This window comes from Myotis yumanensis, unplaced genomic scaffold, assembly GCF_028538775.1.
Source record: "Myotis yumanensis isolate MYYU_CA2020_CCGP unplaced genomic scaffold, mMyoYum1.0.hap1 SCAF_18, whole genome shotgun sequence".
Classification (NCBI taxonomy): Eukaryota; Metazoa; Chordata; class Mammalia; order Chiroptera; family Vespertilionidae; genus Myotis; species Myotis yumanensis.
In genome coordinates, this window is record NW_027223769.1 from 1,762,873 (window position 1) to 1,775,659 (window position 12,787).

General features: G+C 49.8%; 1 protein-coding gene across 4 annotated transcripts in view; it reads left to right on the forward strand.

The window, feature by feature from the left end:
- Positions 1-7,648: 7,648 nt before the first annotated feature.
- The window catches only part of LOC138997076 (cell adhesion molecule CEACAM6-like), a 36,670-nt gene continuing 31,531 nt past the window's right edge, over positions 7,649-12,787 (forward strand). For all 4 annotated transcript variants that reach the window (XR_011468891.1, XM_070398497.1, XM_070398495.1 and 1 more), the window contains exons 1-3: positions 7,649-7,740; positions 8,619-8,978; positions 12,420-12,698. Coding sequence is in view for 3 of the 4 variants with exons in the window: in XM_070398497.1 (XP_070254598.1) it covers positions 7,677-7,740; positions 8,619-8,978; positions 12,420-12,698 (703 nt within the window). In the remaining variant the exon portion in view is untranslated. The remainder of the gene's footprint in view (positions 7,741-8,618; positions 8,979-12,419; positions 12,699-12,787) is intronic.

The window sequence follows — 12,787 nt, forward strand, 5'->3', positions numbered from 1 at the left end:
TGTTTTCATTTTACAATGATGTAAGAGTTCCTTCTATCAAGAGGCTAGCTACATTTTTTTAAAACAATTTCCATTGTTGACAGTAGTACAGATGTCCCCCACTGCACCCTTTCCCCTTCCCATCAGGCCCCTGCCCCACCCTAGGCCTTCACCCCATTATAGCCTGTGTCCATGGGCTATGTATATATGTTTTTGGTTCTCTTCCTGTTGCCCCCACTCCCTTCCATCTGAGATCTGGTCCATGTATCCATGCCTCTGCACCTATTTTATTTGTCCGTAGGAATTACTACCCTTTAGCACTTTATATCTGAAAAGCAAAAGTAGAGACGGCTAGGGGATGCTCACCCAGATTCCACCACCTCCCACCAGCAGAAGGATAAGCTAACAGCTAAGCTCCCATGGCCCTCAAGACAGATGTGTGTGCCCTGCATGCTGTCCCTGAGCCCTGATAGCCCTGGACCCACCAGCACTGATTGGTGGCTCTGGCCTGAGGCTGGAAGAGTCCAGCCCCTCTTTATTCAATAGGGGCCTTTGGGCCAGTCCACAGATAGCAGGAAGCTCTTGAAACCAATTCAATGCATGAAAGCACCCACAGGGCTCTCAGCTCTCAGGGCAGCTCCTGGGTGCTCCCGGGTGCACCCTCAAACCACATGCCACCCACCATGATAGGACCTGCCAGTCCCCACAGGTGGTGCTTACTCAGAGCTGGAGGCCCTTTCCCATGAGGCGGCACTGATTCCAGCACCTGCCTCCAATGTCTGGAGAGTTACTGACGCGTATGGTTTGATCACTTGGCGCTTTGAGTGCCTGGACCTTGTGCCACAGCGGCCGTGCTCAGCAAGGAGGGAATCAGGAGTCTGAGGATGAGGGAACCTGCAGTGAGAGCGAGAGGTGGAGCCTGGGCACTAGCATCTAAGATAACCCCTGATGACAGATGGGAAGGTCAGTCCTTGTGCCCAGGCAGGGAATCTGAACAGAAGCCTCATTCCAGCAACAATGTCAGTGAGGATGAGACAGAAGCCAGATCAATACCCAGCTCTGCCTGTCTGTACCCTCACATTGCTTCACAGACACCATTAAGTAAATGATGAAAACCACACAATTAAAGCCTGGAACCTGCCCTCTTATCCTACCACCTGTGACATCTGTGGGCAGAGAATGTTCTGTGGAGAAAAGGGTCTGGTGTCAGCATGGGAGGAGGCCAGGAAGTTTCCTTCTTTGTCCCAAAAAGGGAGGGCAAGGGTCTCCTAACAGTGAGGGGTCAGACCCCCATTCATTCCTCCAAAATCACAGCCTTACCCACCTCTACCTGGTGAGTGACATCTCATCTCCCCAGGGTAGGTCTTGGTGACAGCCTGTGTCCTTCCTCCTCTCAGTGACACCTGACCTGGCACAAATTCTGGACTCTGGACCCGGGTGGAGTTACTACCAAAGGAGGAAGGAGCCCACCTTTACCTCAAAGGAAGTCAGGGGGCAAATCCCTGTGCCAAAGGCCATGATCTGTGGGGTCACCTGGCTGTGTCTCTGAAAACATCTCACCAGCCCATGATGTCCTGGGGAACTTCCCATGCAGGATGGGTTAGGAGAACCCAGGATCTAGGGTGCTTCCCCCTCAGAGGAGCTGAGTGAGCCAGGGGGGGCTTCCTGTCAGGATCCCCTGGTTGAGTGTCCATGTGGAGCTGCTCCAGATCCTAGGCCTATGGGGAAGCCTATAGCAGCTGACAGTCAGGGACACAGGGGACTTGGATGCAGTACCCAGTGCTGCGATGGGGACACACAGGGCATCCTGAACATCTGAGCCCCAGGCCAGCACCCTCTCCTGGAAGCCCCACAGGAGCCCTCACCAGGCCCTTCCTTGAAACCTCAGGGACAGCGAGCTCCTCCTGGGTGAGTAGTTCTCCTCACACTGGATCCAGAGTCCTCTGGACAACCACCACCCTCTCCCTGCGCTCACCCTGTCCTGGGTGAAGTCAGGCAGCCTGGGACACACAGTGACTGGCCACTCAGCCTGGATGTAAGAGCCCATCGCTGCCCAGGGCTCAGGGTCAGCTCCCACCCTCTGGAGCAGTGATTCCCAAAGTGGGCGCTACCACCACCTGGTAGGCGCTGCAGCGATCCAGGGGGGCGGTGATGGCCACAGGTGCATTTGTTTTAACTCTTTTTGTGTTACCTTTCTATTCTGAGTTTAATAAATAGTTTCATAATTTCAAACTTCAATGTTTCTAATTTACTCCTTTCTTTACTATATTTTACAAAAAAGGTAGAAACATTGATACATATATCTTTCTGTTTAATTGCTATTAAAATTTTTAAAAAATTAATTTCCAGGGGGCGCTGAGTAATATTTTTTCTGGAAAGGGGGCGGTAGGCCAAATAAGTTTGGGAACCACTGCTCTGGAGCCTAGTCAGCAACACTGAGCCAGCTGCAGGTTCCCTTATGCCCTCCAGGGAGCGACACTGGGACACACAGACAAAAGGAAATTAACATAGGAACTGGCTTTGATGAAGGAGATGGGAAAGGAGCCTGATTTCCATATCACAGACCCTTCTGGGCCCCTCCCATGTGTCTACTTTGTCCCACAGGCTCCTTCTAAGGGACTAGGAGCACCTGCTCTCTCAGGGAGAGTGGGGACCTTGTGGAGCTCCCCACTCCCTGCCTTGTACCATCATGGGGAAGGCAGGGGGACCACAAGCAAGTTCCTCAGGCAGAGGACAGAGGCTGCCCCAAGGGTCAGGGAGCACATGGACCAGCTTAGCCAACAGAAAAGGAGAGGGAAGATTTCCCTAAAATCATGGCCCTCAAGAACCAGGGAGCTCACAGCCACATGACCTCCCACCACAGTCCCCTCTTCCCAGGACACGCAGTATACCACACACACACACACACACACACACACACACACACACACACTGAAAGTCCTACTGAGACTCCTGGTCCTGGGACTCTGTCCCTGGAAGCAGAAACCAGGCTGGTGACACCCAAAGACAGAAGGTGGATCCACACAACAGTCATCACTCAGACAGCCCCTTCTCACCCCCAGAGTCACCTCTGTGACCTTCCTGCGGGGAGGAAATCCAACCTTCCCAGCAGTTTGAGAACACAGGGAAGGTGTGGTGCCCAGCTGGGTTTCTGTGTCACACAAATAAATCATCCCCTGGGTTTGGGGATCCCTGGGGCTCTCTGTGTGGTGCTGACAGACCAATGGCCAGGACACAGCACAGGACAAGGGTGGGGTTAAGTGGGTAGGTTGTCCTCTTAGGGAGCAGGGATCCCCATCATCCTTGCCATTGGAAGTGATCTGCAGACCAGTATAATCAGCATCTCCTGACAGCTTATTAGATGGAGACTGTCGGTCCACTAAACACCTTGAGTCACAATCTGAATTTTTAGCAGGACCTGCAGACCCTACCTGTGCACAAGAGAGGGGGAGGGGCTTCCCCATCCCCAAATCCCAGGGTCTCATTCTGGCTGGGCATCCACCTCAGCTGGCAGCTGCCGAAGCAGCATTTCTAAGGTGTCACCTGGGCATTGAAATCTTTAGAAAGTTCCATATACAACGGTGTGGCATCTCTGTGACAAGAATTCCTGATGTCGGGAGAAACCAAGATGGCGGCATAGGTAAACACCGGAGTTTGCTGCCTCGAACAACCACTTCAAAGAGTTGGGGGGCAGGAGGGAGGGGAGTAAGAGATCAACCGAAGGACTTGTATGCATGCATATAAGCATAACTAATGGACATAAGACACTGGGGGGTAAGGGAGGGTAGGGGTTTGTCAAGGGCGGGGGGGGAAAAAAGGACACTTATGTAATACCCTTTGTAATACTTTAAGCGAAAAAAAAAATAAAAATAAAAATAAAATAAAATAATAATAATAAAAAAAAAAAAAAAAAAAAATACAACTAAAAGACGGAACGGACATCAACCAGAACCACAGGAAGGCTGGCTGAGGAGAGACTCTTCAACTAGAAGGAAAAACAACAGCATTACGAGGCTTAGAGGAGGCGCAGTGTGGAAAATTTAAAGGTACGGTGGTGCGGCGGTGGGCGCGCAAAGCGGGCTGGTGGCTGAGGGCGCGGTTGTCGTTTTCAATCAGGAGTGAGTCTCAGACTCTGGGCTACAGATCCGGGCAAGTCTCTAGGGACCCAGACTCAAACGGGAGAAGCGGGACTGTCTGGCTACGGTCCCTCCGAGGTTTGCAGCAGTTGTGGGGACAGAGAGGCAGAGCCCCTGGAGTCGGACTGAGAGCAGCCATAGCTGCTCCCTCCCCCCGCCCTGTTGAGCCTGCCCCGCCCAGGCCCTGCGCAGAGCCATTTGCCGATCGCCTCGGGCAAAGGCTGGACTAGCGCCTCCCCAGAGGACTGAAGTTTTCCACACAGCTGATTCCTTCAGCCAGTCAGCCTGGTGGTCAAATCCCTCTAGTGTTAACTACAACAATTAAGGCTTGGCTAGAACAAGACTGCGCACAAAGACCACAAGGGGGTGCACCAAGAAAGCATAAAAGATGCGGAGACAAAAAAACATGACAGAAATGGAGGATATGGAGCTAAGAATCACAATTTTGAGGGCTTGCTATAAACTTGAGCAGAGCCTCACGAAAACTAATGAGACCCTCGATGCTACGATAAAGAAATTAGAAAGTAAGCATACATGGACTGAAATAAAGAATATTATACCCAATAGCAGACCAGAGGAGCACAAGAATCAAACCAAAGATTCGACAAAAAACACCCAACTGGAAAAGCAAAATGAAAAAAGAATCCGAAAGTGTGAAGATAGTGTAAGGAGCCTCTGGGACAGTTTCAAGCGTACCAACATCAGAATAATAGGGGTGCCAGAAGATGAAAGACAGCAAGATATTGAAAACCTATTTCAAGAAATAATGGCAGAAAACTTCCCCCACCTGGTGAAAGAAATGGACTTACAGGTCCAAGAAGCGCAGAGAACCCCAAACAAAAGGAATCCAAAGAGGACCACACCAAGACACATCATCATTAAAATGCCAAGAGCAAAAGACAAAGAGAGAATCTTAAAAGCAGCAAGAGAAAGAGACTCAATTACCTACAAGGGAATACCCATACAACTGTCAGCTGATTTCTCAACAGAAACTTTGCAGGCCAGAAGGGAATGGCAAGAAATATTCAAAGTGCTGAATACCAAGAACCTACAACCAAGATTACTTTATCCAGCAAAGCTATCATTCAGAATTGAAGGTCAGATAAAGAGCTTCACAGACAAGGAAAAGCTAAAGGAGTTCATCACCACTAAACCAGTATTATACGAAATACTGAAAGGTATCCTTTAAGAAGAGGAAGAAGAAAAAGGTAAAGATACAAATTGTGAACAACAAACATGCATCTATCAACAAGTGAATCTAAGAATCAAGTGAATAAATAATCTGATGTACAGAATGAACTGGTGATTATAATGAATCAGGGACATAGAAAGGGAATGGACTGACTATTCTTGTGGGGGGAAGGGGAATGGGGGATTCGGGAAGAGACTGGACAAAAATCGTGCACCTATGGATGAGGACAGTGGGTGGGGAGTGAGGGCGGAGGGTGGGGCGGGAACTGGAAGGAGGGGAGTTATGGGGGAGGGAAGAGGAACAAATGGAATCTGAACAATAAAAATTTAATTAAAAACAAAAAAAGAATTCCTGATGTCATCCCAGGCTTCTGCTCTGAAGGTAACAGCCAAGTGGGGATGAGAGAAGGCGGTGGGAAGGCTATTGTGCACTCCACACAGAGCTCTGGGAGACGCCCTGGATACATACACCCCAAGCTTCTGCTTGTCCAATTGTGAGCGGTGGAAAGGCACCAGGTGTTAACCTGCAGAGTTAGGCCCTCAGTTCAGCAACCTCGGTACCTGAGTTCAGCTGAGAGAAGAATTCACAGTCAGGAACTCAAATTATAAGAGAGAGTTTATTTAGGAAGTCATAGAGGTAGAAGTGAGCTGTGGAAGAAATGGGCTCAGGAAACTAGTTACAGCGGCAAAAGAAGGACCCTTGGAGCTTAGGAGAAAGAACACAAAGATAAGAGCCTTGAGGGAAAATGAGGTAGGGAAAGGCACGGGTGTGCTCCAGAGAGGAAGAGCCGATCTGCGTCCTACTTTTTCTATTTTTTGGGGGGAGAAGGGCTTTCTTTTACTTTATTTGTACCTATAAAATAAAAACAATTTATGGAAATATTTCCCTTCTCAAAATAGAGAAACTACAATCTTTGCAAAAAATACACACCCATAATTGTTACAATACATGTCCTTGTACATACCTTGGACATTATAAAAGTATTTAAGAATCACAACCTATAAAAGTCGAGAGAAGAAACATTTTCTCCAACCTTGGTCATACATTTTGACATTCAAGTACTGAAACTACGTCGTTGAAATAAAATGTCTCTAGTTTCCAGGGCCAAAGGGATTTAACTTTCAAGGCCCCATAGGTTCTTTTCTTTGTGTAAGATCAAGAACCAGGAGAGGGATCCCTGAGCGTTATGTCAAGCAGTGGTTTACTTTCCATACTTTATCATGGAACTAAGGGGAGCAGAGGAAATAAGGGCATGGAACCCTTTTTCGGGCAGGTCCCCTCCCTAGCATTCCTATTTATGTAGTGTGGCTCCTACAGGAGGATTTTTAACCCTTGAGCTCTAAAATGCTGATTCTGTACTAGTAATTATCTAAGATACTTTCAAAACCATGCTTTTGCAAGTCTAAACTCCTATATTGTGAATTAGAATAAAGTTATGAAAGTGTGACTCCCCTAAATAGACTTCATTTAGGATTTGTCAGGTGGGGAGCATTGGGAATGATCAGTAAACCAAAAATTCCCTCTTGGGACTATGGGAGAAGATCCTTTCTTGGTAAGGCATAAGCCTCAGAAGCCAAGTTCCTTCTTACTTTGGAATAAGGAACTACCTCTTAAGGGCGGTTGTCTGGAGGGCTCAGGGAAGGATCCCAATGAAACATTTATCAGCTTTCCAGGTGTGTCCTTTCGGGTCAAAGGTCATCAGTCAATGCAGTAGATCCTGATGTCAGCTATGTCCTCACTCATCTGGTTTTGCTGCTTTCCTGGGCTTGCAGCTGAAACACAACTGAGGCCTAGATGTATTTGATGCCAGTCAGAAGCTCATTGTCCTGGGGGCTTAATGCTCAAGGGCTATTCTTTACTCCACTTGTTCATTTCCCCTCTAATAGCGTCTAACCCACATGACTAAGAACCTGCCAGGGGAGGAAAGGTCAGGGGAGGGTCTGAACCACATGACCAGTGAAATGAAAGATCAGAAGGCCTAAACTGCAAAACCAGGATACGCTCGGTCCTAACTGCCTATTACACAAGCAAGGTGTGTGTGTGTGTGTGTGTGTGTGTGTGTGTGTGTGTGTGTGTGTACATGGAGAGGAGTCACTGCAGAAGAAGGTAGAAGCCTCAGCAGTTACAGGGAATGCAAATATAGAGGAAAGAAAAGGGGAGGCAGGAATAAGGGGAGGGCAGGGAGGAACCTGGGTACACACCCCACCCCTGGCCCATGTGACCAGGGAAGTGATCTTGGCCCAGGAGGAGGCTCAGTGCACAGGGAGGAGGAGCAGCACATCTCACACAGCAGGGCAGCAGTGCTTGTGAGCAATTCTGGAATCCAAGCTCTTCATATAGAAGGAGGGACAGAGCGGGCAACAGACACCATGGAGACCCCCTCAGCCCCTGCCCACAGAGGACTTGCCCTCAGGCAGGGGCTCCTGCTGGCTGGTGAGAGGGGACAACTACCTGGTGGTGGATGGGAGGAGGAGAGGCATGGGCTAGCTGGGGACTCCTGGGGAGCACAGGGCACTCAGAGAAAACAAGGGGGAGGAGGCAGGCTTCTGTGTGGACTTGAGGGGAGCAGACAGGAGAGCAGGATGAGAGAAGGGACCAGGCAACAGGAAAATGATGTGGAAGTGGTGAGGGACAGGAAAACTCAATGGCTGCTCATTTTCCAAGTTACTCATCACTGAGAATTGAATGCTGAAAACTTTTGATAATAACAAGTTATGTGAGGAGATAGGAAATTTAACCAGGGGCACTAAACATTGTCCTTACCACCAAGCTCAGAAGTGGGCAATTACCTCCCAGGAGGTGCAGGACCCTGCAGCACTCACTCATTCACCCACAGGTACTTACAGCCTGTTGCAGGCGCTGGGGTTCAACAAGATCAGACAAGCTCCTACCCCCATGAAAATCATGTTCTATGGAGAGGAGACAGACAAGGGAAGATCTAGATGTGATGTCAGGTCCCCACAAGTGCCATTCAGGGACCAGCCCAGGGACAGGTCAGAAAGAGAAGACAGAGGTCTTTAGAGGAGGTGATCAGGGAAGGGATCTCCAAGGACACTCCTGAGTGTCAGCAGGGATCTGAAGGCAGAAACCTTGGTAACAGTATTCAAAACAGAGGAAATAAGAGCAGAGGTGTTGAAGTATTGGTGGACACACTGCTGAACTTGACCACAGGAGACACACACACACACACACACACACACACACACATACACTAAGGCTGATAGATGAAGAGACCTGCTAGGTCCCAGGGCTCATCTCTCCTTACCAATACAGAGCTCCAAACCTTGATCGATTTCTCTCTTCCCTCCTAGCCTCACTCTTAACCTTCTGGAGCCTGCCCACCACTGCCCAGCTCACTATTGAATCAGTGCCGCCCAATGCTGCCGAAGGGAAGGATGTGCTTCTCCGTGTCCACAACCTGCCTGGGAATCTATTCGGCTATGCCTGGTACAAAGGAGAAATAGTGGATACCAGCCTTCAAATCATATCATATGTAATAGAGACTCAAACAGCTACCCTCGGGCCTGAAAGCAGTGGTAGAGAGAAAATATACCCCAATGGATCCCTCCTGTTCCAGAACTTGACCCTGAAGGACACAGGATACTACACCCTACAAGCCACAGGGAAAGATTTACAGAACAAACAAGTAACTGGACAGCTCCGTGTATACCGTGAGTGATTTCTCTCTGACCTCTGGGTGTTGGGTGGTGAACTCTACTTCACACACAGACTGACAGCCCTGGACTCTGCCTCAATCCTCCTCTGCATCATCTCCCAGGGTTTGGGCATTTAGTGCAGGACACACAGAGTGGAAACAAACTTCCTAAGATTAGAGTTCCCTTCACAGATTCCAGCCCTACAGACATTCCCCACAGAGAGGTCTGATGGAAGTGAGTCAGCAGAGGGAGACTCAGGAGAGTCTCAATCCAGCCCCTGGAGCCCTTCCCATGAAGATGACCTTGAAAAAGCCCCTGCAGAGCTTGGTGGGGGCCAGGCCTGAGGGGACCCTGGAATCCTCACAGAGAAGCTCAGCCTGGGAACCCCTCCCACACCCCTGTCCCAGGGCTCCTGACTCCAGGGAACCTGGGGAGCCTATGTCAGGTTGGGTTTGACCTCCTGGAAAGGCTGGATGGGAGCAGTGGCTCTACTCCTGCTCACCAGCCAGGGCTCAGCCCCAAGAGACACATCAGGACAGAGACAGAGCCTAGTCCTCACCTAAGGGGGTGTCAGGAGAGCACAGATAGACAAAATACCCTGTATCATTAGCTGACTCTTCTGAGGGACTTAGGAGACTCTGGAGTGAGATCAGGACTCCAGGAAGGAACAGAGGATAGAAGATGCTCCTGGCAGCTCCTTGTCCACCAGGGGTCAGCCCAGAAATTCTCTCTCATGGAGGCAAATAATGGTAGTGGCCATTTAAGTTAGTGTCTGCTCTATACTGGGCTTGAGGTCAAGTATTCAGGGATGTTTTAAGGTCAATTCACAGACAACATGGTAATCCAGAGTCCATTTACCATTTGTTCTGTTTTTATTCAGGGGAAACGGAGGCACAGTGTGATACAGTCACTAACTCAGGCTCACACAGACACAGCAAGGTCCTTGCACAGCCATAGCCCATCCTCTCCTCCACCACAAGGGTCTTAGGTGGAGGGTCTGTGGACCCTGAGACCAGCCATTGGTTCAGTGCTTGTTCTTAGCAGTCCCCAGCTCAAGGTAGATTTTCTGGTCTGGTGATTAAGCAAATGAAGAATTAATTTTACTGTAGAATCAAATTACCTACAATAACATTCAGAGTCAGTGCTGGGAATGCCCAGGCCTTCCCCTCAGGTTACTGATCCACACCTCCCTGCACTGGACTTGAAACCACTTATTTGTTTCCTGATGTGTTGGTGCCACTCCCACTAGCTACGAAGGAAAGGACTTTGCCTTCTCACTCTCCACCCTACACCTGCTACCAGTTCAGGGACCAGCACTCACTTGCTCTCTCATGAAGGAGGGAAGGAATGATGGTGAATGCTGACAGAATGAATGAATGAATGAGTGAATGATGCATAATCGCTAGAGAGACTGGAACCTGGATGCAGAGTCCTAAAAGGTTTTGGCCACACCTGTTCCCTGTCCCTACAGGTGCTGAGAGCCATGTCCATCCCTCTGACCACCTGTCCCTGAAGCCCCCTCAGGAGCCAAGTCCCTTGGTGACTGTGGGGCTGTTCCACTGTGGAAGGTTTTCTAGGCTGCATTGCTCCTGCCCTGGGGCAGCTGTGGGCTCTTGGTCCCTGGGGTCTTTGAAGTCACCTGTGACCCCCACTGCTCACCAAGGACATTCTGCCGCTATCTGCTCCTTCCATGTCCCTTATCTACCTCCTCCATCACTCCAGACACACTGCCCTGTTCTGCTCTGCTTCCCCCACTGTGCAGATTGTCCTGCTAACACCTGTGTCCAGGCCCCCACTCCCAGGCAATAGGAGAGGACACAGAAATCAGTGGGAGCAGCAGCCCCAGCTCCATCAAGAGTAAGTTTCCCAGGTCACCAGGAGAAAGAGATTCTGCTGGGCCCCCATCAGGGCTATTCCCCCAGGCCCTGATTCCAAAGAGAGGAACAGGCCACGTGACAGGGGAATGTAAACCATTGACCTACTCTCTACATGACTCAACCAGGGAGTCAAAGGCAGAACGACAGGTTTCAATCCCCAAAGGCACTCAGGCTCACTTCACCCCTGACTGGTGACTCACACCCTTGTCCTGGTGTGAGGCTCCCATTTCTCCACACGCTGCCCGATTTGAATGAATATGACTAAACTCCAGTTGTTTCCTGAGTTAGAAAAACAAGGAAGAACATATGCCACAGGCCCATGCGGGGGCTCCTCCCCATCTGCCTGATTGTCCATAGAAACATGGAGGGACCTTCTCTCCAACTTTACTAACATGGCACATGTCCTTTCTACCAATTTTGTGTCTTCCCTCACTATATACAGCCGAGACACCTGGACTCGCCCTCTGCCCCCACCAACCCCCCATCACTCCGTTCTCTTTGCAGGACTCACCTTCTTTCTATCCCAGGGAGTCCCTGATTCCAAACCCACTGTGGCATCTCCCTTTGGTCACAGTGTGACCTGGTTGGACGGTAGAACTTGGTCTATGACCTTCGTGCTCTCTAGACAGAAATTCCTCCAAAATCTGGCATTAGAACTTTGGGGCATGAATAATGATTTTCACATACTCTTTCACAGTTTAACTCAAAATCTATCTCATAACTGCCAAACACAAATAGACCATGAGGGCTATATTTTCAGCAAGTTCATGCTCCCCCACCTCCCCAAGCCCCCCTTCTGTACCTGCTATTGTCTGTGTGTTGAGGAAGGATACCTGCCCTCTGCAGTAGCAGAAAGGACATTACAGAACAAGGACAGAGAGCATGGCTCTGCTGCCACCGCCAGCCACCTCCCACTGTCCCTCACTCTTTTGCAAATCATTTCTGGACTCTGCTCTGCCCTTTATGGGGTCACTGTCTCATGTCAGTCACCAGTGAACTCCTGGGCAGACGGCCACACCTCGTGGCCCTGCAGCCTGAGTATTAAACTCACCGCCAGACTTGCTTCTGGTCTCCTGTGTATTTTTTCTGCTCAGACACCCAGTTCGGTCCTCTCGGGGTTTAAGGACCATGGGTGGCCCATCACTACTCATCTCTAGGTTAACCCTGGAATGTGAGGCTTCAGTAGAAACACATCTCAATCCGTCAATGTAGGTGTGTGTTGCTGGAAGGGACTCAACTCCTGCACATCCAGGTGAGACACCAACATCAGCCAGAAAGTCAGCTGGTCAGTGAGGAACCAGGACAGGTGCCAGGTGGTCTCTGACTCCCACTCCTGTGTCTTTCTGTGACCAAACCCTGATAGTTGTCTGACACCTGAAAAAGTCTACGCTTTTTCTCCTACACATAGAGCAGGCAGCCTTACAATCTCTGAGCACTCAGATCCTCATACATTTGTTTGTCTTGTGATGCAGACCTACCTTATTTCTTTAAGAACTCAAGTTGGCTGACAGGCACCAATTCTGACTGAAGAAGCCTTTGGAGGACTCAATGGACAATGTTCACTCTGTTTTCTGCACAGCGGAGTTACCCAAACCCAACATCACAAGCAACAACTCCCTCCCCGTGGAGCACAAGGACCCTGTCCTGTTAACGTGTGAACCTCACGTTCAGGAAACCACCTACCTGTGGTTGATCAACAGTCAGAGTCTCCCAGTCAATGCCAGGCTGCAGCTGTCCAAGGACAACAGGACTCTCACTTTACTCTCTGTCACAAGGAATGACACAGGACCCTATGAGTGTGAAACCTGGAACCCCGTGAGCCCTGGCCGCAGTGACCCATTCACCCTGAATGTTGTCTGTGAGTAACTTCTGTCCCTGTCTGGGCCAGGCTGCCCTCCCAAATTCACACTGCCAGAGACCAGGCTACATCCGTCCTTCTCAGGTCCA